The following is a 27,355-nucleotide window of genomic DNA, read 5'->3' on the forward strand; positions in this document are numbered from 1 at the left end:
CATATAAAAGTGAAATGAGTGAGTGAGCTAGTGAATGAAGAACAAATGAGCATGAGCCAGCAGGAAAGAGGACCTTCTGAGGTCACGTGGAATGTGTCCCATTTCTCCCTCACTCTGAGAGATGTTACCCCTCCATAATGTGACCTCTGGTAAAATGAGAGGCAAGAAGTCGCCTCCTGGCAAGTTGCATGGAGGAAAGTATACCAGGGTTGAGGGTCAGAGACTGATCCTCTTAGCTCTGTAACCTCTGACTTCTGCCCACCCAGAAGGTTCTCACTGAAGCTTTTGGTGGTAGAAGCTCTTCCTCTTGGCCAAGAATTCCTCCATGCAGCATTATAGGCTTGCAGGGTCAAAACTCTTTGTCCAGGAAGAGCCTTCATGGCTGTTGGCACGATATGGGGTAGAAGGTGAGCCCATGACAGACCTGGGGTTGGGGGGACCTTGGAGCCAAGGTCTTCATTTGACTCTGTCTTCTAGATGATGTCTGTCCTCATGAACACCATTGTCTTTGAAGACTGTCGGAACCAGTGGTCAGTATCCAGGCCTCTGTTGGGGCTCATCCTGCTCAACGAGAAGGTAAGTGTGATTCCTGGAATGTCCACAGGAGATGGTCCCTGGGGGGGGGAGGGAGAAGCTGTACGCCAGGCCGAGCTGCGACAAGAACAGAAGGAACAATGGAGCTTGAGCTGGAACCTTGAGCACTCTGGGGCAAGGCCATAATCCCCCAGATGGCCCTTCCCCAGAGGCCTCGGATCTTCTTCAGGTAAGTGAAGGCCTCAAGACCAGCTCTTCTGGAACCCAGAGCCGCCACACACTGGGAAGGTGGTTTGCTCAGTAGTGCTTCAAGCTCCCCCTCATGTCCTTACTTCGTTTCCTGTGGAATTCCAAGCTGCAACTCCTTCTGCTCCCCACTGGCCTGCATGGACATCGTTCCTTCAGGGACTCACTGTGGAGCCAGCACCCTCCACCTGAGAGCACAAGTCTCCAGCTCATATGTGCACTTGCCTCCTAGGCCCTCCAGCTTCCTCCTGAACCCACCCTCTGTCTCCCCAGCAGTCAGGAGGAACAGTGCATTACTGCTCAGGAGAATGAATTGTCTATACAATAAGATAGTACTGGGGAGAAAGACAGTGAGATTAGAGGCAGCCGCATACATTAAAATTCAAACTGAAATCCCAGCCTTGGAAGGAAACTAATAGAAGAAGAAAATATATCAAAAAGAGAAGAGCTGTCTCATCATTCACCTGTGCTGAAGTATCCAATTTTAGCCACATTCAATAGCACTGTCATTCATCTTCCCTCGGTGTTATTGTGATTTAAATCCAAGCTCTATAAAAGAGAGCAGTTCTTTTAAAATGATTGAGAGGGAATAAGGGCAAATTCAGTGTTTAGAAAAAGCTTATGACATCACAATATTATACTTTACTGATGGAGGCAATATTTCATGGTTTAGGATGAAAAACTAATAATTTTCTATTTGGTGTGAGTCACTGCATCATTATAAAAGGGAAAAATAAGTAGTTTTGTGCATTCCCAATCTTGTTCAGGAAGACATTGTGGTTTAAGTGTAATGCCTCTGATATATAGTATTTAAGTATTAGTCTGACTACATATTAATTATGTGTGTTTTTGATGTGGGCTGTTTTAATGTATGATGGAAATTAAATATCATGCTGTTTGGGCTGGGAAGGATAAACACATGACTGGCAAAATGTTGTCTTTGTGCGGAAATTAAGCCATTTCCAATGATGAGGAGCTGTGTGTCGCGCAAGAGCTTGTGTGTGTGGAAGCCCGCAGACCCCAGCAGAGGGGAAGGGCGGTGCAGCTCTTCGTCACCGGGTGCTACAGGTACATTTTCTTAGGGCCGGCAGGCCCTCTCAGAAGGAAATAAGCCCCTCTAGCTCCCGGCCTCTGGGGAGCAGACCCAGCCTCAGCCAGTGGACAGACACTCGGGACCAAGTCCAGGCTTGTGTGAGGAGTGAGTCACTAAAGCCAAGGACAATGACGAAGCCTGATGGGGGACCCTGGGCCTTGTCCTCCAGTCACCCCAAGTCCTCCCTGTTAAAGTCTTCTCTCCTGCCTCAGAGGAGAAGAGGCCCTTTCTCTTTGAGCCTTTCCGTGATGAGTGGAGATGAGAGTCAGGAAGACCTTCACGTGCTTGGTCCCCCACAGAGGGCCTAGATTGTTCCGTGATGGGAGAACAATTATCACAAGAGATCTTTATGAGAAGGGATAATACAGTTACACCTCGAAACAGAGCTATTGCTTTGGCTTAAAGTTCAAAGTGGGCCTGGACCGAAGCTCCTTTGAGAGTGAGGAGGGTTGAGTGGAGGGAGCAGGTCGAGACCCTCCCCCACAGCTCTCTCAGGGGCCCAGGTCTGGGGTCCAGGCCCTGAGCCTATTCTTTCTCCCCACAGTATTTCAGTGAACTGAGGGCAAGTCTGATAAACAGCCAGCCTCTCCCCAAGCAGGAGGTCCTTGCCCAGTGCTTCAGGAACCTGATGGAAGGAGTAGAGCAGAACCTGTCCGTCAAGAACAGAGACAGGTAAGCCCTGCCCAGTAGGCTCAGCGTCTGCGGCTTGTGGAAAAAAAACTGGATCGTGCTGACACCAAGCACGCACTCAGGTGGCTTTTCTGTTACATCTTGTAAGCCTAGACTCAGCTTATTTCCATCTAATACATATTACTAGGTATTTGCTTTTTTTTTTTAAGATTTTATTTATTTATTTGACAGAGAGCGCACACACAGGGGGAGCGGCAGGCAGAGGGAGGGGGAGAAGCAGGCTCCCCACTGAGCGGAGAGCCCGATGTGGGACTCGATCCCAGGACCCTGGGATCATGACTTGAGCCAAAGGCAGACGCTTAACCAATGGAGCCACCCAGGTGTCCCTGTTTGCTTTTGTTTTAAGCACCATGCTAGGCACTATATAGAGAAGCAGGGATTAGTAAAATGCAGCCTGTGCCCTTACGCACTCTATAATCCAGCAGAAGATAAGAAAAATAACTCATTGAAAAGGTCAAAAGAAGGAAAGCTCAGAACTGCTATGAAGGACGAGGAAAGCCTTCGCGGCGTTTGAACAAACACAGGCTTAGAGGTCAGGCGGACTCCACTTTAAATTTTATCCCTGCCCTCTACAGGCTGTGTGGCAGTGAGTAAGGCAGTCAGCTGGTCTGATACTCAGTGTGCTCACCAACAGAATGGTTGTGATAATGAAAGGAGAGAATGTAGTAAAACATGGCACCCAGGACATAGGAGCCATAGTAAACATGAGTTCCCTCCTCTGCCCAACCTTTAAGAGTGGCTGGTTTTACAGTTGCCAGTGAGATCTAAATGAAAGGAACCCAGACTTATCAGGTATGCTTTCATCCGCTCATTTATTTAGAGCACAAAACTTTATTGAGCATCGACTGTGTGCCAGCATTGAGGATACCAGTGGTGAAATACTTGTTCAAGGTTTTTGCCTTGCCTCCATTAGAAGCTTCTAATGGAGGAAACAGACCATAATGAACAAGGTAGGAAGGAAATGTTTGCAGGGCCTGGGAGGGATTGCCTGCACCATCTCTTGTAAAAGGGGTAACAGTCACATGCTTCATCATTTGAAATGTGAGTCCTCAGTCATCCCAATAACCACAGTGATGTGTGGTGGTCCCCGGCCTGGGCCCCGGCGGTACAAGGCCAAGTCGGATAGGCTCTGCAGACACACCCTTGACTGCTCGTCCCCTGCCATGGTCCTCTGGCAAGCAGAAGAGACTGAATGAATGGGGACACCATAGGTGCCAGAAGGGGGGAGGTTGCATCACTTGAGGCTTGGGAATTGGGAGTCCCCCCTCCTGAGCTGCTCTGTGAAACGATGCCAGACAGCCCTCCTGTTTAAGAGAATACAGATACTTTCCACGTGCCATGCACTAGGGTGAGTACATACGGGCATTGTCTCAACTGAGTCCGTGAATTCTCACTTCCCACAATCCCATGAGGTAGCTATTCCAGTTGAGCCCCAAGACAAGAGGCTAAGTATTCATCCAGGATCACCCCGCGAAGAAGTGGTGGAGCCAGGATTCGAATCCAGGTAATCTAGCCCGGTTTTCTCATCTGCAAAGTGAGGATAAGAATACTGACCTTCGGGAAGACTTACAGTGCCTAAATGGATTTGTGTGTAAACTCAACCCAGTGCTTGGCACAGAAACTTTGATTCATTTCTTTATATTCCTTACTGCCTGTGTGTAGTTTGACTTTTAAAAGCAGTTTTTAAATAGTACACCCACAAAATGTGCCCCTCACAATGGTCCAGGAACATCTGGTGGTAAAACTCTTGTTTTCTGGGAGGGAGAGGAAGAAGCGAGTGTTGGTGGCAGTGGAGGCGCTAGGAAGGAGCTCAGCCAGGATCGGGGCTCTCTCCAAGGTCCTGACCACTGCAGTGTCTTCATCACCCTCCCTGCTCACACCACCTCGGCCTTCCCACTGCCCCCAGCCTTTCTTCCTTTTTCCACAGGTTCACCCAGAACCTGTCCATCTTCAGAAGAGACGTGGCAGAGGCCCTGCGGAGCGACGGCAGCAGTGAGCCATGCGGTCTGGACATGATGAGCTGACCGCCTCCCCCAACCACGTGCCGAGCAGCCTTTACTGAGAGACTCTTATGCGTCTGGGTCCCAGGACAGTGATGTTGGCTAGCCCAGGAGAATCTATTTTTCAAAAGAAACAACAACAAAATCCCTCCCTTTTTATAAGTCTGGTTTAATTCTAAGAATTTATAATAGTGCACAATGTAAATTCAGTCTTTGAGAAAGCAAGAGATGGGTTTTCAGTCTTTCTATAAAATACCATTATCTTTGTTCTTATAATGTTCTAAAAGGGTGTAGAAACAATATTTAACCAAAGAACTTAATAAACCAGGTTTGAACCTAAGTCTGTACTAGTAAATGGTACTCTGTCATCAAGGTCGTGAATGTCTTAGAGCAGCCTTCAACATGGATCCTGTGTCGAGACAAATACCATTTGAACCCACTAAATTAGTAGTTTGTTGCGAGTCTGGAAGAAGCAGCATTGGGGTCTCTGAGCTGTGGGCACTTAGAATGAGGCTGGGAGCCCGCCAGAGCCTCCCACAGGGCCGCACACAGCCCTCTCGGCCTCAGCAGCATCTGATAAAGTTGAGAGACAGTAACACAATTAAATGACTTACAAACAACGTTTGCTTTTCACTGGCATAGATCTGAAGTGGTTCGGTCTAGAAGAATTAAGCCATACAATTACCGCCTGCAGAGCTATTCCTTTGGAGAGCACCGGCAGCCCCCGCAAGAGGTGCTGGGCGGGGCTGGCATCCAGTCCTTCCACCTCTGTTTCACTTTTAAGACAAGCTGCAGGTGCCCAATTACAATATATATTCACCGCAGCCCTGGGCCACCAAAACAGAGCTGGGTGCTAAAGTTCATATTTTCAGAGCACGAAGAACAGGGAAGAACATCCCTCCACAAAAACCCTTTACTACCTTGGGGATTGTGACTTAACCCAAACCCGGGACATGAAGGAGGCCCTTCCAGTTTGTGGCAGACTGTAACTAGGCTATTAATTTGAGATTGCCACTGTCATCTGGCTTTTGTATCTCACTGCTCTGTCTTCATGGTTCAGGCTTGTAGCAAATATTGTGCCCTTTACTGCTAATGAGACATGAAAGGTTGGCCTTCCTGGTGAAGAAGAAGTAAATCCACAGGCTCCTGTTATAATCATGTTTCCTGGACTAGTGTTTCTTGAAACCTTTCTTGATAGTTGAGTTTAGCAACGGGCATGTCACATCAAAGCAAAGTCACCCAAGTTGATCTCAAAATGTTTCTCTTCTATATGTGAGGCCAGGAAATCAGGGAAAGGTGTGCTACAAAGAGGGTTATTCCATGGAAACACAAGCTGTGGCCTTACAGTATACTTCATTAGCAGTGGGAAATGTAATTTTCCTTGAGAAGGCAAACTTTAAACTTTATAAAACATCCACTTTTGGAAGAAGTCTGACTTGAGAATTTGTTTCTCAGGGGCTTATTACTACCTCCTCATCCCACAAAATTGCTTCCTAGAGGGCCTCCCCCATTCTGACACTTCATTTCAAAAGCACCACCCCATCTACCTTGAAATGCTTTAAGAAAATAACAGTGTGCTCTTGGTTTTCTTTGCCATGCCCCCTAAGGTCACCTGGTGGTTTCACAGGGAAGCCAGGGAAGGTTCCATCAACCTTGGCCTTGGAGAGCTGCTCCCACAGGAGGACTTATCAGGCCTGCCCCACTGCCGACGGCAGCCTGTTCATTGTTGTGGGGCGGGGGTTCCAGGGGTACTATGAGGCCTCACACAGGCTGAGAGCAGACACAGCGCACACTTCACAGAGAACCTGCCATGCCCTTTGGTCCTCACAAGAGCCCTATGAAGGGAGACAGCATTACTCCCACACTTCAGGGGAGGCCACGAAGGCCCAAAGGTGGTGCATAGCTTGCCCAGACCACACAGGTGAGAGCTGAACCCATGTCTTTCTCACCTCAGAGCAAGTCCTGGTTTCTTCCGAGAAGACCTGTATCTCAGAATGGCGAGTTGAAACCAGTTAATATTCATATCCACTTCCATTTGTTTTTCTGAACCCTGCTGCTATGGAACAAATTACCCCAAAACGTAGTGGCTTAGAACAACATTGATTATCTCCAAGTCTCTGAGGGCTGGAAATCTGTAGCTGGGTCACCTGCTTAAGGGTCTCTCCCAGACTGCCATCAGTATTGTTGGCCAGGCCTCAGCTGGGGGAGTACTTGCTCCCATGCTCACTCGCAGCTAGGAGTCAGCTCCTCACGGAATGGTGGTCTGAGAGCCTCAGTGCCTTGCTGAATGGGCCTCTCCAGAGGGCAGCACACAACATGGCATCTTGCTTCGTCAGAGCGAGCAAAATAGAGAAGAGACAGTGCTACAGTCTGGAAGTCCAGCCTCTCAGCTGATCTCAAAGGCGACACCCCCTCACTTCTGCTGAATTCCACTAAATATTTCCACTAAAATAACCCACTAGGACCAGCTCATACCCAAGGGGAGGGGTTACACAAGGGCGTGAACACTAGGACACGGCGATCTTCAGAAGCCATTTTCAAAGATGCCTGCCACAGCTCTCTTATCCGGTCTGTGCTGGAGAGGTTGAGTTTGGCTTCAAGTTTCTTCCTAGAAACCTGGACAGGAATCCTAATTTTCTTTGGAGGGCTAAGTTCCATCCTGTGCCCTAAGGACAAAAAGGGGTTGGGGAAGCTGGACCCTTTCAGGAGCACAGATACCGCGAGTTCGGCTCCCAGTAGAAGCCCGCAGCCTGCAGCAGGAAGGGAGAGTGAGGACTCCTGGGCAGAAAGTTCTCCAGAGAGACACCCAGAGTCATGGAATCTACACAAAAGAGAACGAGGTGGGTTTGTTACCTGCGGGAATGGGAGCACAAGCGTATGTAACACGTTCAGCAACAAGAGGAAATAAACCACGTGGACAGTTCTGCGGGGCTAGAGGGAGGGGGAGGCAGGAGGTGTGAACTGGGGTGGGGGCGGGGCACCTGGTCCTCTGGAGGAGTGGGCTCTGCACACCTGCCTCATTCCTGCAAGGGAGAGGGAGGCTCTGCTAGCAAACTGCTCCGGCTAATTCTCCAGCAAGAAACAGCATGAAGGTGTTTGGACTTTGCTCGATGTTTGCCCTCCACACTGACTTAAGATCCTGACCCTGAGAAAGCTGTATCTTGCTTGTGTTCTAGATGTTTCCATTTTTCTAGGCTTTCCATTCAGGCTTCTCTTTGGGAGGAGGGGGAGGAGGATGGGTGAGAGATGAGGAAGCGGGAGATCCCTCCTCCATGTGATGATTCCAACTGCCCAGGAAGCCCTCTCGGCCCCCAGACTTACTTCCACTGACCGTGCCAACCTGGAAGTGCTTTTGGGTTATGGTACTGGAGGTCTCTTTCAGCAAAACAGGCCTAGCGTACAGCCACCAGCTGAGACCCTTGACAGTTAGTTACCCACCCACAGAGAGTTGAGCATGAGAACAAAGAATAGGATAGTCTGGATGAGAGAAATTGGCGAGAGTGAAAAATCTGGCATATGGGAACCCTATCTAGACAGAGGCCAGTCCAGCGTTGGGAGGCAGTAGCACCTGGGAGAACTCAGCTCCTTACAGTGAGGAGGGAAAGGGCACCTGGAGAGGAGAGCAAGGTGAGTAGAAAGGAAGAAAGTAACAGTTTCAAGGTGAAAATATAAAAATTACAGTCACTATCATTTATTGAGCACCCCCTGAGCATTGCAAACTGCCATCTCATTTAAATTTAATGTTTCCCAATCAGAATGTCAAGTAAGTAGTAGTATCCCCATTTTAGAGATGAGAACACCGAGACTGAAAGACTAACCCAAGGCCACGGAGCCTGATTCAGAATCAAGTCAGCCAGACTCCAAAACTCCTGTTTCTTTTCCTCTCTCAACCCTGAAGCTGGGTGCTTCACCCTGGGGCTCCAGGGATAGTGGGTGGGGAGGTGGATCCGGGACCCTCTGCAACCCCCCAGTGAAGCTGGACACTCTCAGAGAAAGGCCAGTCCCACACCAGGGCTCCTTGAGTGCTGTGTCTATGGGTTCTGCCACCGATTCATCCTCCTCCCTGAACTTCATAAAATCATTCTTGAGACTTTTTAATGTTTTATTGAGGTGCAAGTTTACGATGACAGCAAACCTTTCAAACTACAGCAAGAGTAACCTGCCTCCTTGGCATATTAAAAAATAATGGTAGTGTCGGTTTTTACGTCCCATAGTTTGGATTGCTGATAAGAGTGCTTCCTTGACAAGATTCTTTTTGAGGTTTACAGAAAGCGTAATAAAATATGTAAGTTACATTTCCACAAACAAAAGCTATAACATAAGTTATTTATAAGTGTGAGATACAAACAGTATCACGATAAATAAACCATATAGGGTACTTGCAACATCCATCCTAATGTAATTTGCCCAACCAAAGTGTGGAGACGAAGTCAAATTTAGTAGAGAAATCTGTCAGGAAGAGAGGAAAGTTGTAGAAGCCGAAATGGAGAAAATGGCTCCTGGGTGGTGGAGGGAAAGAGCAGGGCACGAGGTCAGGGGTGGGGCTACCTCAGAAGACCCCCCCCTACCACCACCACGGGGCCGTCCTCAGTGCCCGTGTCGCCCCCCCTGCACCTGAGGGCACATTCGGTCATCTGCACAGGGTCCCGGCTCACATGCCCCTCCACAGCCTCCAGCAGCCCCTCTCCCTTCCTGTCTCTTGCACCCTCTGTCCTAAGTCCGACCCCACAGCCAGGGTCTCCATGTGACTGCCAGCCGCCCTGCCGGGCCAGGCCCTCCTCAAGACTAGGGCCCGGGTTGGACTCAGCACCAAGATCCTGGAAGTCATTCATTTCTCCACCACGGATAAAGCCAAGAATGAGACAAAATTCTCTGCCTTTAGAAAGCTGCTGAGCAGGGTGAGTAGAGGCGTTCCACAGGCAATGGGGACAGTGATGAAAATAAACAGAGATGGAGAGTGAAGGGGTAGGGGGGGCCGCTTTGGAGGGTGCCGGACCCCCCACACGGACGCACTTGGATCCTTTTCCTCTCCCCTTGTCTGACCTTGCTGTGTGCTCTTGGGTTTAGTACCGCGAACTCTCGCGATGATCCTTCCGTGGCCCCAGCCCCAAGACACGGAATCAAATGCCGTCAACACTGTTCTGTCCTGAAGGAACTCTCAGGCCAGTTGGGGAGAGGGGAGGACAGAAGTGAGCCCACCATGGCCAGCCCTCACCCCTGCTCCTGAGCTCCTCCCCCCGCCCCCCACTCCTCCACTGATTTCTCCTCCACACTCAGTCCTGGGCCTTGGACCCTTACTACCAGCTCCCAGAGTAGAAACAGAAATACAGGGTAAAGGGAAAAGCATGGGCTCTGGAGTCAAGATAGTCCTGGGTTCAGATCCCAGCTCCAGCCTTCCCAGCTGCATGCCCTGGGCAAAAGACCTCACTTCCCCAAGCGAACTGTCCTTTGAGTCTCATGACCCGTGCTGGCGAGGCAGGGCGGGGCGGGGGGGGGGGGGGGGGGGCGGTGCGGGGAGTGACACGAATCGCACACAGCACCAGGCGGCCTCTGCCTTCCTCCAGCTGGCAGAGTCTTGGGCCCTGGAGGACCTCCTCAGGAAGGTTCTTCGTGGGGAGGCAGCAATGAAGAGCTTAAACTGCCTTACTCCCACTATCAGATGGGGAAATTGAGGCCCAGAGTTGGGACATGGTCCAGAGAGGTGCATAAGTGCTCAGGACATCAGTGTTGCGTAAGTGGCTGAATGAATGACTACATTTGGGCAGACGTCTTTACAGCCTTCCATCCTGAGAACTGCAGGTGCCCCACAGACTTCTAGCTACGGGGTGCAACCCAAGAATGGAAGGTGGGCAGGTAAGCAGCCTGTGACATGGTGCATGTGCCAAATTATGTGTTTGTGTCTTTGTCTATGAAAATAGTCCACAGTATTTTCATCGATCTTCCCAATAGGATTGTGGACCCAAATACGTTGAAGAGCCCCGAATTCGATCTTTACCCCATTTCATAGGTAGGGAAATTGAGTCCAATTCACACAAGAGGTCGATGGCAGAGTGAGACGGAACCAAGCTGGCCTCCCACACATGGGCAGCTGGGAATTCCAACATCCTGTCTCCCAGCCCTGCAGGCCCCTACGCTCCTCTGTGTCTCCCAGCAGGGCCTCCAGCAGCTTTTCCCCTCCTCCCAGCTTCTCCATGGGGAAGAACAGACAATGCACTGCATTCTGGAAGTCTTTGTGCGCCCCCCCCCCAAGACCCTGGATCTTAGCACTGTCACTTTCTGATCTCCCCTCTGGTGTGTGTGCATGCGTATCTGGCACCATTCCGTGGGTAGCAGGCAAGAAGGGACAGCAAAAAATTACAATCTCAGGAACACCAAATGCGCATCAAAGTGCAAGTGGGCAAAAACTGCTTAGAGGTAATATATGACCTTAAATATCTTTATAAAAAAAAACAACAAGAAATCTTGATAAAAATTAACTATATTTTCACCCCCACGAATGAAAAGGAAAATAATTAATAAAAATAAAACATTCCTCAAAGAGATGGCATAAAAAAAGAAGGAAATAGAAGTCTTCTCTTGACGACCCGTAGAATAGACAAACCTTTGGTAAATACGGTAAGAGAAGGCACAGCTCAGTGACACAGGGAATAAAGAGCAGAGGACATTAGCTCAGATTCACAGGAGAGTTTAGGAGAGTATCTCCCCACAACGTTGTAACAATGAATTGGAAAACTTGGATGAAACGGACACTCTTCTGGGCACTGGCTGCCAAATGTGAGCGATCATCAGAATCACCTGGAGGGCTTGTGAAAGCAGATTGCCTAGCCCTACCCTGGAGTTTCGGATTCAGTAAGTCTGGGCTGGGGTCCAAGAATTTGCATTTCTAACAAATTCCTAGGTGCTGCTGCTGCTGGTCCAGGCATAGACTTTGAGAACCCCCAGGACTACTATCTGCCCCCCCAATCACTCCCTTTCCTGAGCTAACAGCTCCACTCTGACTGGGCTGGAAAACAGGGGGTTGTGATCCGTGTGGCCCAAACCACCTACTGCTGGAAGACGGTGAAACCAGGCATCTCAGAAAGCTGGGACTCAGGCGGTGAGGCTGGTGAGACCAAGCTCTGTCCCATCCATGTCTGACACTGCTGGGTGCTTTGTCTGGCACTGCTGGGTGCTTTCACCTGGCCGGGCTCACTTAATCCCATGACGTTGGTGCTGTTGCTTTACAGGATTAGGAACTGAGGCACAAAAAGGATGAGTGATTCCCCAAGGCCACAGCTGGTAAACAGAGTTTGGAATCTGATCCTTACACACTGGACCACTCACTGTGGTACCCGGGAGAAGGGCTGGCTACATCACCCACTTCTAATTCCAAGCCCACACAGCTGTGTGGGGTGCGCCTTGTTAGCCTAATTTAGCAAAGCCCGGAAGTGGGGAGGACAGGCCTGGAACCGGGGCTTGGGAAGCTAGAAGGGAAGTAGAGCTGGTGAGGTGCCTACCTAGCCCTGGAGAGGGGGTGGCTGTGAGCTGTGAACTCGCTGACCCAAAGTTCCCTCATCAGGTAAAAAATGGGATCAATAACCATGTTTCCTCACAGGGTTGTTGTGAGGAGTAAGGACGTGCTCAGCCCCCTGCCTGGCACAAGCTACGTTCTCAACCTATTGCGGCCTTACTGTTGTCTTACTGTTGTCGTTAAAGTTGTTATTATATAATTCGGTTTCTCACAGGCATGTCCACAAACCTTATCTCGTTTATTTCTCACAGCCACCCTGGGGGGAGCTATTACCCTTCCTGTTTTACAAATAAGGAAAATGAGGCTCCTGGAAAGCAAGGAGGGACCAAACAGCCCCAAACCACCAGTGGCAGAGCTGGAATTAGAAAGCAGGCGCCCCCGGCAGGGAGCAATGACGTCTGCTCCCTTTGAAGGTCCTTGGAGCCCCAAAAGAGCAGAGGAGGGCTCACCCCCTGGTCCTGGGCACCCTCTCTCCTCACCCCTCACTCTCCAATGGCCTCATCCCCCCTACCTAGCAAGAGCCAGAGACTTGCCCAAGGTCACACAGCAGGGTGGTGACTGACTCAGGAATAAAGACCTTAAGATTGCAAGTCCTGAGGCCTCTAGGTCACCGGGGGCAGATTATTAGGAAGAACCCCCAACCCCCAACATGCTGCCTCCTGCCCTTCTGGGTCCTCGGGGACTGATCCCACTGATAGACAAATATACGTTTCTCTTCAAGATATTGAGACTCTGCAAATAACATAAAACAGCAGACAAATAAACAAGACTTATCAGAATAATAGATCAACCATCCCGTGGGCGTGGGAGGGCTGCAGCCACTCAGTGCCTACTATGTGCCAGGCCCGAAGCCCTGCGTTCTCTCAGTATCTTATTCAAGGAGTAGGACAATCCCACAATGCACGCATTGTCCATTTCATGAACAAGAAAACCAAAGCCTAAAGATTGGAAGTCACTTGCTCAAGGTCACTGAGCTAGAAAGTGACCGACCCGAATGTGAACGCTCAGTTCTGGCCAGCCTTATTTCCGAGCTCTCACCACGTCCGCAAGACGGGGTGAGAGGGCCTGGCCAGGGATGCAGCAGTTTGCACCTAATGATTTCAGAATTCGAGGGTAGACAACGATTCTGCAAGTCGCCTCCAGAGGAGACAGCTGAGGCTGGCGCTGGGGGTGGCCGCCGGCCGTGAGGTCCTGTCCTGTCCTGTCCTGTCCACGGTGCCCCTCGCCGGCCTCGACAGTCCCCGCGGGCATGAACGGAGCAGGGAGGGAGTGGTCCAACGCCAGGCTGGCCTGCCGCGGGAAGGACTCGCTGCTCCCGTTACCCAAAGAAACCCGGCTATTTGCTCCAAAGACGACCAGCCCCCGCGCCTCGCCACTCGGGCATCCCAGGTCCCCACACCTGCAGTGCCATGGGCGGGTTCCCCACACGCTACTACTGTCCCCGTCCAATCTGTAACGAATTTCGAGGGGCTGGATCCCCACTCCCCACCGGGTGACCCTGGGTCCCTAGACCAGCCGGGCCGGGCACGCGTGGGCACCTGTGAATCACACCTCGGTCCGCCTGGCGAGTGCCAGGGAGTGTCTCCAAAGTGGCCCGGGCGGGGGTGAATTCTCCCCACGCGGGTCGGTGTCCTCGCGAGCGCGGAGCGTGCTGCGGTGCTCCCCTCACCCCGCGCGCTGGGAGCGCGGAGCTTGCGCCGGGAGGTGCGCTCCTTTCGTTGCTCGCGTGGAGGTGGGGTGTCCAAGACGCTTCCGCGGATTCCACAGGGTCTCTCCAGGCTTGCAACTCCATTGTAATTGAAAGAATTCACATGGTTTGGTTTTTACCGAGATGAAAAAATTTGGAAGAAAACGAAACCCCCCTCAGCAAACGGCAATCTCAGCAGCAGAGCGCCCTAACCCGCCCCGCGCTGCGGCCGGGAAGCCGCCCCGGCCGGGAGGAGCGGGGAGCGTCTGCTAATTGCAGCTTCGTTAGATTTCGGGTTTGGGAGGCTGCGGTTCGGGCGCTAATATCCGCCGCCCATTATCCCAGCTAATAAATTTGACCTATTGTTCGTTTGTTAAAATGATGTCACCTTGGAACAGTCCCTAAGCTCCTATTTCCATGAATTAGGCCTTTATTGAAAGCTGGGAGCCAATGGGAGGAAAGAGGCTTGTTGATCGCAGCCAATGGCTGCGGCGGGAGAGGAATTAGCAGCGGAAACTCCAGGTTCGGTTCAAGAAAGATGACACAGAGCCTGTCGGGCCCGCGCACTCTTGGCAAAGTTTCAGTGCAACGAGAGGAGCCGGGCGCTCCATGGCCTCGCCGTAACAGGGTCCCAGCCGCCTCCCCGCCCAGCCCAGCCCAGCCCTTCCGCCCGCCCAGGATGGAGGCGCCCGCCAGCGCGCAGACCCCGCACCCGCACGAGCCCATCAGCTTCGGCATCGACCAGATCCTCAACAGCCCGGACCAGGACAGCGCACCAGCCCCGCGGGGCCCCGACGGCGCCAGCTACCTGGGAGGGCCCCCCGGGGGCCGTCCGGGCGCCACGTACCCGTCTCTACCCGCCTCCTTTGCCGGCCTCGGCGCGCCCTTCGAGGACCCGGGATCTTACAGTGTCAACCTGAGCCTGGCGCCTGCCGGCGTGATCCGAGTGCCAGCGCACAGGCCGCTGCCCGGGGCCGTGCCACCGCCTCTGCCTAGCGCGCTGCCCGCCATGCCCTCCGTGCCCACGGTCTCCAGCCTGGGCGGCCTCAATTTCCCCTGGATGGAGAGCAGCCGCCGCTTCGTGAAAGACCGCTTCACAGGTGAGCAGGGCCAGCCAACAGGCACCGGGCCTCGGCCCTCCCGGGGCCAGAGGCGCCGCGCCCTAGGTGCTCCACTCTGGGAAACGGTTCTGGAGGCCCAGGCGCGGCGGAGGCCTCAGCGCTCGGCGCTCCGGGCAGCCATAGGGGGTTGGAAAATCAGGGAGTTTCGGGAAATAAGCCTACGCCCAGGGGCAGAGGAGAGTGTCTCCCGCCCGGCTTGGTGCTGCTGGGGACGCGGGGGACCAACGAAATAGCGGAGCACTCTGTGCTCCACCGGGCGACAAGGGGTCCGCATGGGGCCTGAAGGGCAGTGGAGCCGGGCTGGGCTTCAGGGGCCCTCGTGTGTCTCCGCAGCGGCGGCGGCGCTCACGCCCTTCACCGTGACCCGGCGCATCGGCCACCCCTACCAGAACAGGACGCCGCCCAAGCGTAAGAAGCCGCGCACGTCCTTTTCTCGGGTGCAGATCTGCGAGCTGGAAAAGCGCTTCCACCGCCAGAAGTACCTGGCCTCGGCCGAGAGGGCGGCGCTCGCCAAGTCGCTCAAAATGACGGACGCGCAGGTCAAGACCTGGTTTCAAAACCGGAGGACCAAGTGGCGGTGAGAGAGGCCCGGCCGCTTGCACCCGCTCTTCGCCCGCCCCGCGCCTCAGCCTCGCGCTCTCCTCATTCTCTGCTCCCCGCTAACCGCCCTCCCAGGGATGCGCTTCCCCACTCCTTCCCAAATTTTATCTCCCTTCTCTCCTTCCCGCCGGCCTGTGTTTCTTTCCCTTCTCTCCCGCGCCTCGTCTTCTCCATTCTCATCCGTGTCGCTCTCGTGCGCCTCTCTAACTCCGTGTTTTCTTCCGACTCTGCGCCCTCTCGGTTTCCTCTCACTTGCACCCCCACCAGCATCCGCCCCACCCCACCCCGGGCTCTCTCGCACTCCCCTAATCCTTCCCGCTTGCCCTCTCGGATATCCGACAGTCGGCGCGGGCTCCGTATTCCTCCTTAGGCTCCCCATCCTGACTCCAGCCCCGTTTTTATCCGATCCCTATTTCCATCCAACCCGTGAACGGCGAAGCTATCGTGTTTTGGAAGAGAGGTTCGGGAAGGGCCTGGGAGAACTGGGTGAGGCTGACCCGGCCCAGGGACACAGCGCGGGCAGCTGCAGAGCAGCCCTCCCACCCGCGGACCCTAGCGAACTGACTGTCCGCAGGGCCGAATCAGTTACACGCACGCCATGTCCCTGTTATCCCGCAAAAGGAACATCTTTGTTGTTGGCGAAGCCACAATACCCGGACGTGCAGGTGGGCGGCGGGCTGAGTCCCCTCCCGGCGACCACCCGACACAAAACAAAAACAAACGATGCCAACCCACTCCCCGGACGCGCGGGCCTCGGGCGCACAGCGCCAGCAGGGGTACAGACGGGTCCTGCGCCTCGAGGCTCCCGGCTGGCCTCCGCTCCCGGGAGGGCTGGGGGCCCCGCCGGCGGCCCCGCAGTGCCGGGTGCATGACGGTGCTGTCCCTCTCCCTCCCCCGGTGCAGGCGGCAGACGGCGGAGGAGCGGGAGGCGGAGCGGCAGCAGGCAAGCCGGCTCATGCTGCAGCTGCAACACGACGCCTTCCAAAAGAGCCTCAACGATTCCATCCAGCCCGACCCTCTCTGTCTGCACAACTCGTCGCTCTTTGCTCTGCAGAATCTGCAGCCCTGGGAGGAGGACAGCTCCAAGGTCCCCGCCGTCACCTCTCTGGTGTGAGCCACCAGCGCGCACAGTCTTCATGGATCGCCGCCCTTACCCGGCGGGGTGCCCCGGGCCCCCAGCCGGGCTGGGGTGGGGGGGCCCCGAGGCCGAGAGGGACAGGGGCCTCCGAGCTCGACTAGGCCCCGGGGCGCGGCCGCATCTCCACCGGCCGCGGAGGGGGCTGGGCCCGGGCTCCGCGCGGCTGCACAATCCGAGCCCCCGCCCCGCGCCCAGTCCCGCCCCAGGCCCGGGCCTGACAAAGAAAGCGCCTTACGTTTCTCCGCCCCTCGCCCGCACCCCCCGGGCCGGGCGCCTGTATTATACTTTGTACTTTTGCCCAAACGTGTAAATAATAAAAGTTTTGGCTTTTTTCTTTAGAAACCGGCCACCTGCTTCCCCCGCGGGGGCCGCTGGAGGAGGGGCGGCCGACCAGGTGGCTGGGGGGAGCGCCAGGGCTGGGGCACCCTGCGTTTAGGCTGGGTCCACTCCTCTCCTTTTCCGTTCCTTTTATTTAAGTCGTTTTATTTAATAAAAAAGTTAGCTATTTCACTTAACGCCGCTTTTATTTCGTTTTCGTTCCAATAATGCTCGGCGAACCCGGCCCTGCGCCCCACCCCATCTGCGGCAGAGACCGAGCCGCGGTGTGCGGGGGCGCGTCCACCTCTCCAACCTTCGTCGGTTTTCGGCTCAGCTCCAGCCACGGCCCGGGGCCCTGGGGAGGATCCGCGGTGCAGGTCAGTTCGTGCCAGCCGCGGGGAGTTTGGGTGCCGGCGGGGTGGGGCGGACTGGGAAGGGCACTCAAGGCCCAGAGGTCGAAGGTCGGCGCCAGGCAGGGTTGAGAATGAACCCCCCCCCCCCCCCCCCGCCCCCCCCCCCCCCCCCGCACGTACTTAGGTTGTCACAGGCCAGACTCACCTAGGGGGTGAAAGGCACCGTGACCTCGAACTTCTAAGAACTCAGAACCCTCCCCCCACCAAACCAATGACCTCCTCTTTTTCCAGTGGGGCCTCAGGTCCTGGGCGGACCCAAGGACTGGCAATAGGGGATCTGCGCGCACTGTGGGTGGGCTGTGTGCACAGAACCCGTGCACGCCCCGAGTCTCCAAATGCTCCTTGTCTAAGGCGAAAGCGCGGGGCACAAACCCAGAACATCAGCCCCCTTGTGGGTTACGTGCGACCACAGGTGGGGCGTGACGTCATGTGCCGTCACCGCAGCCTGGTGGCGTCACTGTTCAGGAGAGGGGCGGGGCACCCGGAAACTTTGGAATACCCAGCCCAGGTGTGAAAGCAGCGAGGCCCAGTCCACCCAGCTTTACCTCGTTTGAAAAGCTGAGTTTCAGGGTCACGGGATGAGCGGTGGGTGGTCCCTTCCAACAGGACACACACTCGTGAACATTTCCTCTTGCTCCCTCAGTTTTCCCCCTTTTATTCGGTCTTTTAATTTGTGGTTTGTTTTTTTTTTTAATTCTGACCTCTCCACTTCTTTCTCCACGATGTTCTCTATTTTCTACTCTGTTACTTTTGGTTTCCGTGTTACTGTAACTTCTGCTTTTCCTTTACAGCTTTATGATTCCGTATATAGTTAGTTCAGTATTGCTTTTAGTTTCCGTGACTCTTTGTCGTATCCTGCCCACCCTTCTCTCTCCATTTCTGACTCCGCCGTCCTCTGTCTCTCTCTAGGTTTTTCTCTCAGCCTTGCCTCCTCCTTCCCTCCTCTCCTTTTGTTCTTTTTGTTTTCTTTTTCTGGTCTCAGCATCTCTTTGCGCCTAGCTTTTTCTGTGTCTGTCTCCGCCATTCCCTCCATGTCTCCATCCCTTCCTCCTGACCGGGTTCCCATTAGCTTCCTGAGGTGAAACAGTTCTGGGGCTGTCCCACAAGCCCCATAGCCGCCCCACCCGCCTCAGCACACCGCCTTTTCCCCAGGCCAAGCGCCACCCTGCGGGCTCGGGTGTTTGGGCAACTTCGTTGTATGCGGGCTGTGGGATTGTCTACACTGGCAGGGCTCAAGAGACAGCAGGGAGTCTAAGAAACACGGGCAGAGCTCCCATGGTGGCTGCCTTCATCTGCACCTCCAAGCTCCACTCCCCCGGACTTATAGACACCCCCAGAGAGGGACTAGAGGGACTCAGATCTTCAGATATTTTCCGCGGGGGTTTTCTTGAAATGATTCCATTTTCTCCACTAAAAAGCATGAGGAACGCCCCCATCGGGATGAGAATCGTTGTCCTTCCAGGATGGGGACTTGAGCATCGAAGAATGACCTCCTTTCCATTTGCTAGCCAAACAGCCCCTTCCTCAGGGACTGACGTGGCTTTCCAATTTCCTTTTTTTTTCTTTTTCTCTATAATAAGGCATAGTGGTTTTGTTTTCTAAAATATTTTTGTGGTTTTGCCAGGATGGCCCTCAATTCCTGGGCCTTTTCAGGGAACACACAAGCATCTTTTTCTTTCTCTCTGGTGCCTCCCTTTGAGTCAAAGGTCTTTGACCCGGAAGCCTGCCTGGGGTCTGCGTTCAGCCAAGCCTGGGGATGGGAACCTATCTAGTCTTGCTTTGGCTCTCAGGGACGTCGGTATTTTTCCCCACTGGCGCTTTTGCCCTGTCTGAGCACTTCACCCCTGCCAAGCCTTGCCCAGAGACTAAGGGTCCATCTCAGTTAGGGGGATGAGCCAACTCGTGTGGGGCCGAGTCTGGACTGTGTCTCGCCCATGCCCACCCACAGCTGGGTGGGCGCCCCCAACGGGTAGGACAGATTGCTGGGTGATGCAAGGGTGTTTAGTGTCCAACCCCGTCCTCCCCTTGTGCAAAGCCTGGAGGTTGCCTTTTACATTGTGGCCATGCAGGACTAGAGCCCCAGGACGCCCTGTTAAGCATCACAGCTCGCACTCCCCACCGTCTGGAAGGCCGTGTTGGCGCAGAAACATCCAGATTAGGCAGCCGCCTCTAAGGCTGAGTGTAGGGGAGGGAATCTGGAGTAGGCAGGAAAGTTCACATGAACGCTTTCTTGGCGATCAGCGCCCAACATTAGGCCCCACCTCTGCTGGAGGAAGCAGCCTTGGCTCCAGAGGCAACGGGTACTTGTGGACCTCCAGCCTCACGGGGGAGGGAATTAAGGAATAGAAGCCCAGGCCTCTGGGTGAAGGCTGAAGACCGACTCGTTGCGCTTCCCCCAGGGCCTTTCCTAACCTCGGTTAAAGCGTCTCTAAAGCAGTGCCCATTTTACAGATGCAGGACTGGGGAGAAGGATCAGCTTTGTCTGCCTGCGCGGACTGTTCTCGCGGGCTCTCCTCGCGTTTCGTTTTCGGAGTCCACCAAGCAGGGAGGTCTTGGCCCCAAGCGTCCGCCAAGAGGGGTGAGGCTGCCCTGCCCAGGGGCGAGGAGTTAGGCTGTGCTGTTTTCCCTGGGAGGCTCCAAAGCCAGTAGAATCTGGGCGGACACGGCCCATCGAGAGAGAGAGAGAGAGAGAGAGAGAGAAGCTCTGGGGCTGGCTACTGGCTTCCCTCAAGTGGGGAAGATTCCCCTTCAGCAGCAGCCTGTCCAGAGCCGGCCGGGGACAGAGAGCTTTGCACGCAGTGTAGTTTACGATGACCCACACAGTATTTCTGCGGAGTCTGGATCCCGCACACCACTTGCCAGTTGGTAAAACGAAGGCTCAGAGAAGTTCGGAAATTGGTTGTGGGTCGTGCGGCTGCAGCGCACCCGCGCTCCTTATCCCCCTAAACCAAGCGCTCCCTCTCTAATACATGGGGGTAAGGAGGGACTTGGCCTAGTGAGGGCTGGGGAGGCGTCCTAGGATGCACCAGCAGCCACCCTGACACGAGGCCCAGGGTTATCTGTGGGGCCGAAGGACCTTCCCACGCCCCGCTTGGGCGCTGGACGCGGCGCGTTCCAAGGGCGCCAGCGCCTCTGGGCTGCCGGGCTAGCGCATGTTTGCCCTCGGAGCGGGAACGGGGAGACTTAGCTGCGCCACTCTAATCGGCGGTGAGACTAGCGAGGCCCCGCAGCGCCCCTGGGCTGGGCAACCTTCTCTTGCCGGCGGCGCTTCTCCGAAAGCCGAAGGACGTGGCCTGGTCCACGTCGGGCGGACCGCCCGCTGCGCCTTTCCCGGGTCAAGGCCGCGTGCAGTAGAAGGCGGTGCGCGTGCGTTTCGCGGCGGTCTGGCTGGGCGCACCGGGTTAGAGTCCTCAGAATAAGGTCTCCAACCTCCCTCTGAGACCGCCCGGCCCAGAATGGGTCCTAGGCTGCGGCAGCGCTGAAGGTTCCTGGGAACGTTCACTAAAATCTCAACCTCGGCCCGGCCAACTAAAGCACAGGGCGGCGGGGTGCAGGCGCCGGCATTCGGGAGCCCCGAAGGGTTCTCCACCCTCTGGGCGGGTTTCCTAATGTGGAGCCGCGAGGGCCCGCATTTGCAAGCATCCGCTCTGTTTTATGCATCTCCTCTCGGCGACGTCCAGACCCAGTCTCACACTTTCTTGTGGTTCAGAAACTCGCAAAACCCGCACGGACTTGCCACGATGATCGGCGCCTTCCTTCTCGCCACCCACCCGCGGGCTGGACCAAGTTCTCCGCTCAGCTCCGTCACGTTCTTTCTGTATGGCCCTGAGCGAGTGGCTTTGACTCTCTGCGCTTTGGTTTCCGCATCTGTAAAATGAGGGCTATACAGTCACTAAGGAGTCTTCCAGGGAAAATAAAAGCCCATGGCTTATCGTACAGTACTGCTGATTATCAGCTTATTATGAGAATAAAAGCATTTAAAAATATATTTGTGGATTAGAAATCTAATTAAACGCCTACTAAGAACGTAGGTGTTTACTCAGAGGTGTTGCTCTGAGAGAGGAAAAGGCAGGAATAGGACCGTGTCCCCCCAACTGCAGTCATCTCTCCTGTCATCACTGTAAGTAGAGTCGTTGGCAGAGAAGTCAGCCCCGAATTTAGGCCTGGTTTGATGGGTTAGAAGTGTCAGTATCCTGGTATTACCTTGAGATGAGTGGCCATATCTGACTGTCACTTTAGTTAAAATGATCTGATAAAGTTGTTCTCCGAAAGTGTCAAACCCGCTGCCAGTTAGTGAGTTAGTCATTAAACTCCTCTCCCAGTTGGTGTGGAGAGGAGGTGGGGTGGAAGAAGGAAAAACACACCTGAACAGAATATTTGATCGGAGGTTTTTGCACCTTCCAACATCCCAGCGATTCCCCCGAACAGTCCTGTGTTCCCATTCTACAAAGAAGGACATTGGGGAGCCGAAAAGGCAGGGGACTCGCCCGGGTTCACCTCGCGCCACCGAACTCAGCTCTGGACTCAAAGCTCCTGGCTGCGGGCCCATCTGGCTGTGTTGCCACCAGGCCACAGATCGCAGCCTGTTAAAGCCCCACCCGCCGCAGGGTCATTAGAGAGATTTGTGCTGACCCAGACTCCCCCATGTTAAAGAAGCCAGCCTTCGTGCTGGCCCGCTCCCTGGGATATATTGGCTCCGCTATCAAGCCTTAGTGATCGATGGATTTATCTGGGACATGCTGAAACTCCGGAAGGCCTGAAACGTGGCACAGCAGCGCACCCTTTGCTTCCTTCACCCCTTCCTCCTGCCGGCAGAGATGCAGCCAGCAGGAAAATGCGGAACGCACGGGAAAAGAAACAACCCTCTCCAGTACGAATAGACCCACTGAGCCCCTGGGGCTGCAGAACGGGTGTGGGCTCAGAGGGGCACCCGTGAATATCCAGTATGCTAAACAGCACGTTCGCATCTGCTGTCTGGGGCGCCACAGCTGGCACACTTTTGTTCCTAGGAAGTAATGGGACTAAGGAGGAGGGGTTGGGGGAGAGCAGAGAGGAAACCCAACTCCAAGAAGACGGGAAGACGCGAGGGTGGGGAGAGGGCCCTGGGAGGGGTTGCCTTCATTAACGACGGGACTCTTGCAAGTTATTTTGTTCCAGGGGGTGGGTGGGGACATTCCGAGCAGAGATGGGGCCCTACACCCACCCAGTCCCCAGCTCCTGGAGACCCCCAGAGCAGCAGCCCCCTAAACTCTCCGATGGTGGCCAGGCTACCATTTGATGAGACCGGCTGCACAATCTCCTGTAATCCTTCTAAGGACCCTGGAAGACAGGGGGTACTCTAATCCCCTTTTTACAGATGAGGAAACCAAGACTGTGCAGAGTGTGACACAACATTCCCAAGTCCTCTGATGCCAGGACTTTAACCCAAGTGGACTGAGTCCGGCTCGTTGGCTTTTACTCAAGAAGGTCCCTCAAAACCCCTTGGTTATGAAAGCCAATATCTTCAAGACTGTCAGAGGCAATTCTGACTGGTTTGAAAATTGTCATTCCCAAACAACTTCAGATACAAACCAGAATACCCTGGGTTGTATTTGTAAGAATATGGTAAACTGTTATTTCTCTGTGGAGTCCCCTAAAGGTGGCTGCAAGGCACGGGGTCTTCCACTTTCCCTAAGGGATTCAGAGGTCTTCCATAGCCCTCTCCGCAAGCCTAGATACCAACAGTGTCTAATGAGCCCCCCACGAATGCTGACACACCACGGTGTGCCCCTCAGCTTCAGACCATGAGGACTTCTGACTGAGGAAGGGAGGTGGCACTTTTATGTGGTCTGCTTCCTCTACCAAGATGCCCACAGCATGTACAGAGCTTTCACTGGACCGGGTTAAAATCCCGGTTTTACCCTCACCATCTGTGTGGCCTTGGACAAGTCACTTTGCCTCTCTGAGCTTCATCAACCTGTCTGTACTTTGCATGGATAGATCTCCCTCACAAGGTTGTTTGAGGACTAAATGACACAATCCATTGAGCATTTCACCACCAGGAGCCTGACGCACAACAAGCACTGTGGTACATTTACTATACTTATTATCAGTGGTAGATGAATTTTCACAAGATAAATTGTTCTTGTTCTCTTCCTGGAGAGAAGAAAGCAGACTGGGAGAAGATGAGTCAATGGCTCAGGGTCAGATGTTAAGTAACAGAGCTAGGGGCGCCTGGGTGGCTTAGTGGGTTAAGCCTTTGCCTTCAGCTCATGTCATGATCCTGTCATGATCCCAGGGTCCTGGGATCAAGCCCCATTGGGCTCTCTGCTCGGCAGGATGCCTGCTTCCCCCTCTCTCTCTCTCTGCCTGCCTCTCTGCCTACTTGTGATCTCTGCCAAATATATAAATAAAATCTTTAAAAAGGAAAAAAAGTAACAGATCTAGAATTCAAACCCAGTTATGTCAGAGTTTAGAGCCCTAACTCACTCACTCGGTGTAATATTTTCCCCTTAGGGAATCTTCTAGACTGTTGAAAATCTAGATTATTCTAAGTAAGAGTAAGCAGGTTCTCTGCTGCCTTCTGCGGCTTCTCTTTACTTGGATCACTGATGACTGGCACACTGCAACAGCCTAGTACACATTTCTTCAATAATAACAGTAAGTATTGTATCCAGAACTACTAGGGGCCAGGCTGTGGAATAAGCATTTTACACTATTGATCTCATTTAACTCTTCAAACAGACCTAGAAAGTAGATCTCATTTTGACAATGAGAAGTTTGAGTTAGGGGATGTTAAATAACTTACCGACATCCAACAGGGTGTGGCTTGCAATCCAGATGTTCAGACCCCACAGCAGTGAGAAACCCAATCTGTGCTGAGTGCCTACCAAGTGCTAAGCACTGTCCTTGGCACAACCTTTCTATTTCTCACACAATCCTCACAATCACCTTTTAAAAGAGTTTCGAAACTCCATTTTACAGATGACACAACTAAGTCTCGGTCACTTTAAAGTGGATTTGTCCAAGCTCACATAGCTGTCCGACTACAGCGGTTCTCTGTTTACTGGCCGGGGATGCTCCACTCTGTTTCAAAAGTTGAGGTCTTCAACCAAAGTTGGATTGCTCTATGGAGATGGGGCCTCCATGGCTACGGGAGGTGGAGTTCGCAGATGAAATATGAGAAGCCGTGTGGCTTTTCCCACAAGGAGACCAGGCAAACTTGCTATTTCCTGACTCTCTCCGAGGGAGGGGATGTCAGTGATATTGTGAGCAGACAGTGATGAAGCATCCGGAGGTAAGATGAACACAGATAAACCAGGATTGGGGTGGACAAAAGGCCTGCAGGCCTGCTCTTGGCCTACAAGTACGCAGCAAAGAGCCTTGCTAGGAGCTGTCCTCATTGCCTTCAGCTTCTCCTCTCTCCTCTGCTTGCCTCCTTGCCCCACTACACTATTATAGCCTACCTCCCCTCCCCGCCTTTCCAGAAAGAGCTGCTTTAGATGATGACCCCAGGCCCTTTATACCCTCACGTTCAAAAGCATGGCAGGGAGCATCTATGTTACTCACTCTAATCTAAGACTTAAAGACCAGGTAAGGTGGATTGTTCTGGTTTTTTTCAAATTCATCAGGTAACAAGCAAAAGACCTTGAGTGTGGAGTTACTAAATCCTGAAGGTCAAGGTCTGGGCTAACATCTTGGATTTGTTTCTTCCACATACGCCAGGTTTGGCCAACCTTGCCACACACTGTACCAGACAAGCTTCTCCTGGGCTCCATAATGCTCAGCACACTGGGCACTTAGTAGGTGGTTCAGTGAGTCCTGGCGACTGTCCTACCCACAGCTTGAGCAGCTCGGCTTGAGCTGAGTGGCAGCCAGCAACCCCTCCCTTTCGGGCTGTGCTTGGTAAGCAGAGGTCAGAGTCTGAGGCTTCTCTGCAGGAAGGGCACCATGAAGAGAAAGTTGAACCTGCACTTTATATAGTTTAAAAATGATTTGTCAATGGCGACAATTTACAAAAATATATTTCTGTTGCAGCATCTCCCAATCGCTGGGATTTATGGCTTCATCTCTTGGATTTGAAAGCACACCCGCATGCTTTGGCAAATGGGAAAATGTATGAACAATTTGTTGGCTTTTTTTTTTTTATCAAGTTTCCCCAAATATGTAAACTCTGAGAGCGCCTTATTCTTTTTAAATGATCATTCATTTGTCTCCAGACTCTATCTTTTGGCACAATTTATTACTCTCTATTTCAAAAAACTTAAATGCATTTTGCATATTAGCACGTAACTCTTGTTCCTGTCTCCTCAGTTGTGGAAAGGACTGGATTGCTTTTATAAAGAAAAAAATGGCTAATAAAATTGGCCTCAGCACCATTGCTCTGCAATTCTTATGAACAGTAAAGTGGTACTTACCGTCATTGATGTTAAAAGCTATTTCTAAATTATGGTGCCATTTATTATCTCTAGTGTCCAAAGTAAGTTTAAATGATGCTTATAATTCATGTTTTACCAAATTTCCTTTTCCCCCCGAGGATACCTCTGATTAACTTATGCACATTAAAGCGCTTTTTAAATTCTTCTTTTATTGCCATTATGCTCTGAAAATCTCAGCGATTCTCAAAAATGGGTAATAAACTTGAGATAAAATGCTGCAGTTTTAGATCAATGCTGACATATCACTGTGGTGATTTCTACAGAGCTAAAGTGATAATGCTTCATATTTACGGAATATATACTAGGTTATTACTACAGTATTACCATTTTGTTCTAAGATGAAATGAGTAATTTACCAATTTATTAAACTGTTACATTTAAGTATTGCTTAGGACATTACCACCCCAATCTGTTTACTTAGCTTGAAGAGTTACCATTAAGATACCCTGTTTATTTAGGTAAAATTTGTAATCATCATGCCTTCCATTAACCAACTTATTTTTCTGCAAGGCTAATTGTCTGGAAATGAGTTTCTTCTTATTTACTGTGCTACATTCTGCTTAGCTGGCTAAAAACGTCACCCCAGCAAGAAGTGCTAGGGAAATTAATAATACATACAGAGAACAGTTTTAATTAGTATAATACCAAATGTTAATAAAAGATTTATGACGCCGTTAAAAAGTTCCAACAGAAGAGATCTTAACAGCTTCGGGCTCAATTTGTCAGGAGAGGACGACCCTCTTGTGGGAGGACAGATTTGGGTGATTCTCAGAAGATGCTGGAGCTCTGGGGAGCACTGGCTGAAGGTGAGGGGCTCTGCCTCTAGAAGGGGTTTGCTGGGAGCTGAATAGAACGGCTGTTGAATGCCAGTTCTAACTTGAAAGACACCAAGTTTTCTGCAAAGTAGGAAAGGACTACAGGCCAGCCTTAGGCCCTTCAGAAACATTTCCTGGGGCACCATGGTCTTTAGGGAGTTGGGAATAGGACTGTGAGAGACTGGGATTCGGGTAGCTCACAAGCCATGGGAAAAGCCATGATCAACGTGGAACTAGGAAAAGGATGAATGATATTCCCTGAGTGTAAGCCCTTTGCTTACATACATCTAATCCTTAGAACGGACAGCTAGCATTATCCTCATTTTGAGGGTCAGTACATGAAGCCCTTGGGAGGGTAAAGCCCTTACCCGAGGTTATGCTGCTAGGGAGTAGAGCAGAATTTGAACCCAGGTCACTGGAAACCTCACAGCACTGACTCCTGCAAGGCAATACCCCATTATTCCCCTGTGCCTTTGTGCACATGACGTCTGTCAGATGGGCACCCAGACCAGCAACTGGATGCTTCCATTTTTATCTGGATGCATTGGGCATGCTCATCCTTCCTCTGTCCTGTTGCCCCAAAGGAGCAGTGCTCTTTTTTTTTTTTAATAATTTTTATTTATTTATTTGATGGAGAGGAAGAGAGAGAGTACAAGCAGGTGGAGTAGAAGGTAGAGGGAGAGGAAGAAGAAGGCCCCCCCGCTGACCAGGTAGACCGACATGGAGCTCGATCCCAGGACCTTGGGACCACGACCCGAGCCAAAGGCAGCTGC

General features: G+C 52.6%; 2 protein-coding genes across 6 annotated transcripts in view; both read left to right on the forward strand.

The window, feature by feature from the left end:
- Positions 1-4,903, forward strand: part of RANBP17 (RAN binding protein 17) — a 317,076-nt gene extending 312,173 nt beyond the window's left edge. For all 5 annotated transcript variants that reach the window (XM_032851794.1, XM_032851791.1, XM_032851792.1 and 2 more), the window contains 3 exons: positions 478-576; positions 2,418-2,545; positions 4,491-4,903. In XM_032851794.1, the coding sequence (XP_032707685.1) occupies positions 478-576; positions 2,418-2,545; positions 4,491-4,587 (324 nt within the window). In that variant the 3' untranslated portion in view covers positions 4,588-4,903. The remainder of the gene's footprint in view (positions 1-477; positions 577-2,417; positions 2,546-4,490) is intronic.
- Positions 4,904-14,298: 9,395 nt separating this feature from the next.
- TLX3 (T cell leukemia homeobox 3) lies at positions 14,299-16,738 on the forward strand. The gene is made up of 3 exons (XM_032851796.1): positions 14,299-14,860; positions 15,215-15,458; positions 16,385-16,738. The coding sequence occupies exons 1-3, from the start codon at positions 14,299-14,301 to the stop codon at positions 16,593-16,595; spliced, it is 1,017 nt and encodes a 338-aa protein (XP_032707687.1). The 3' UTR covers positions 16,596-16,738.
- The last annotated feature ends 10,617 nt before the right edge of the window (positions 16,739-27,355 follow it).

Source organism: Lontra canadensis, unplaced genomic scaffold (assembly GCF_010015895.1).
Source record: "Lontra canadensis isolate GAN:19392208 unplaced genomic scaffold, GSC_riverotter_1.0 scaffold5, whole genome shotgun sequence".
NCBI classification, from domain to species: Eukaryota; Metazoa; Chordata; class Mammalia; order Carnivora; family Mustelidae; genus Lontra; species Lontra canadensis.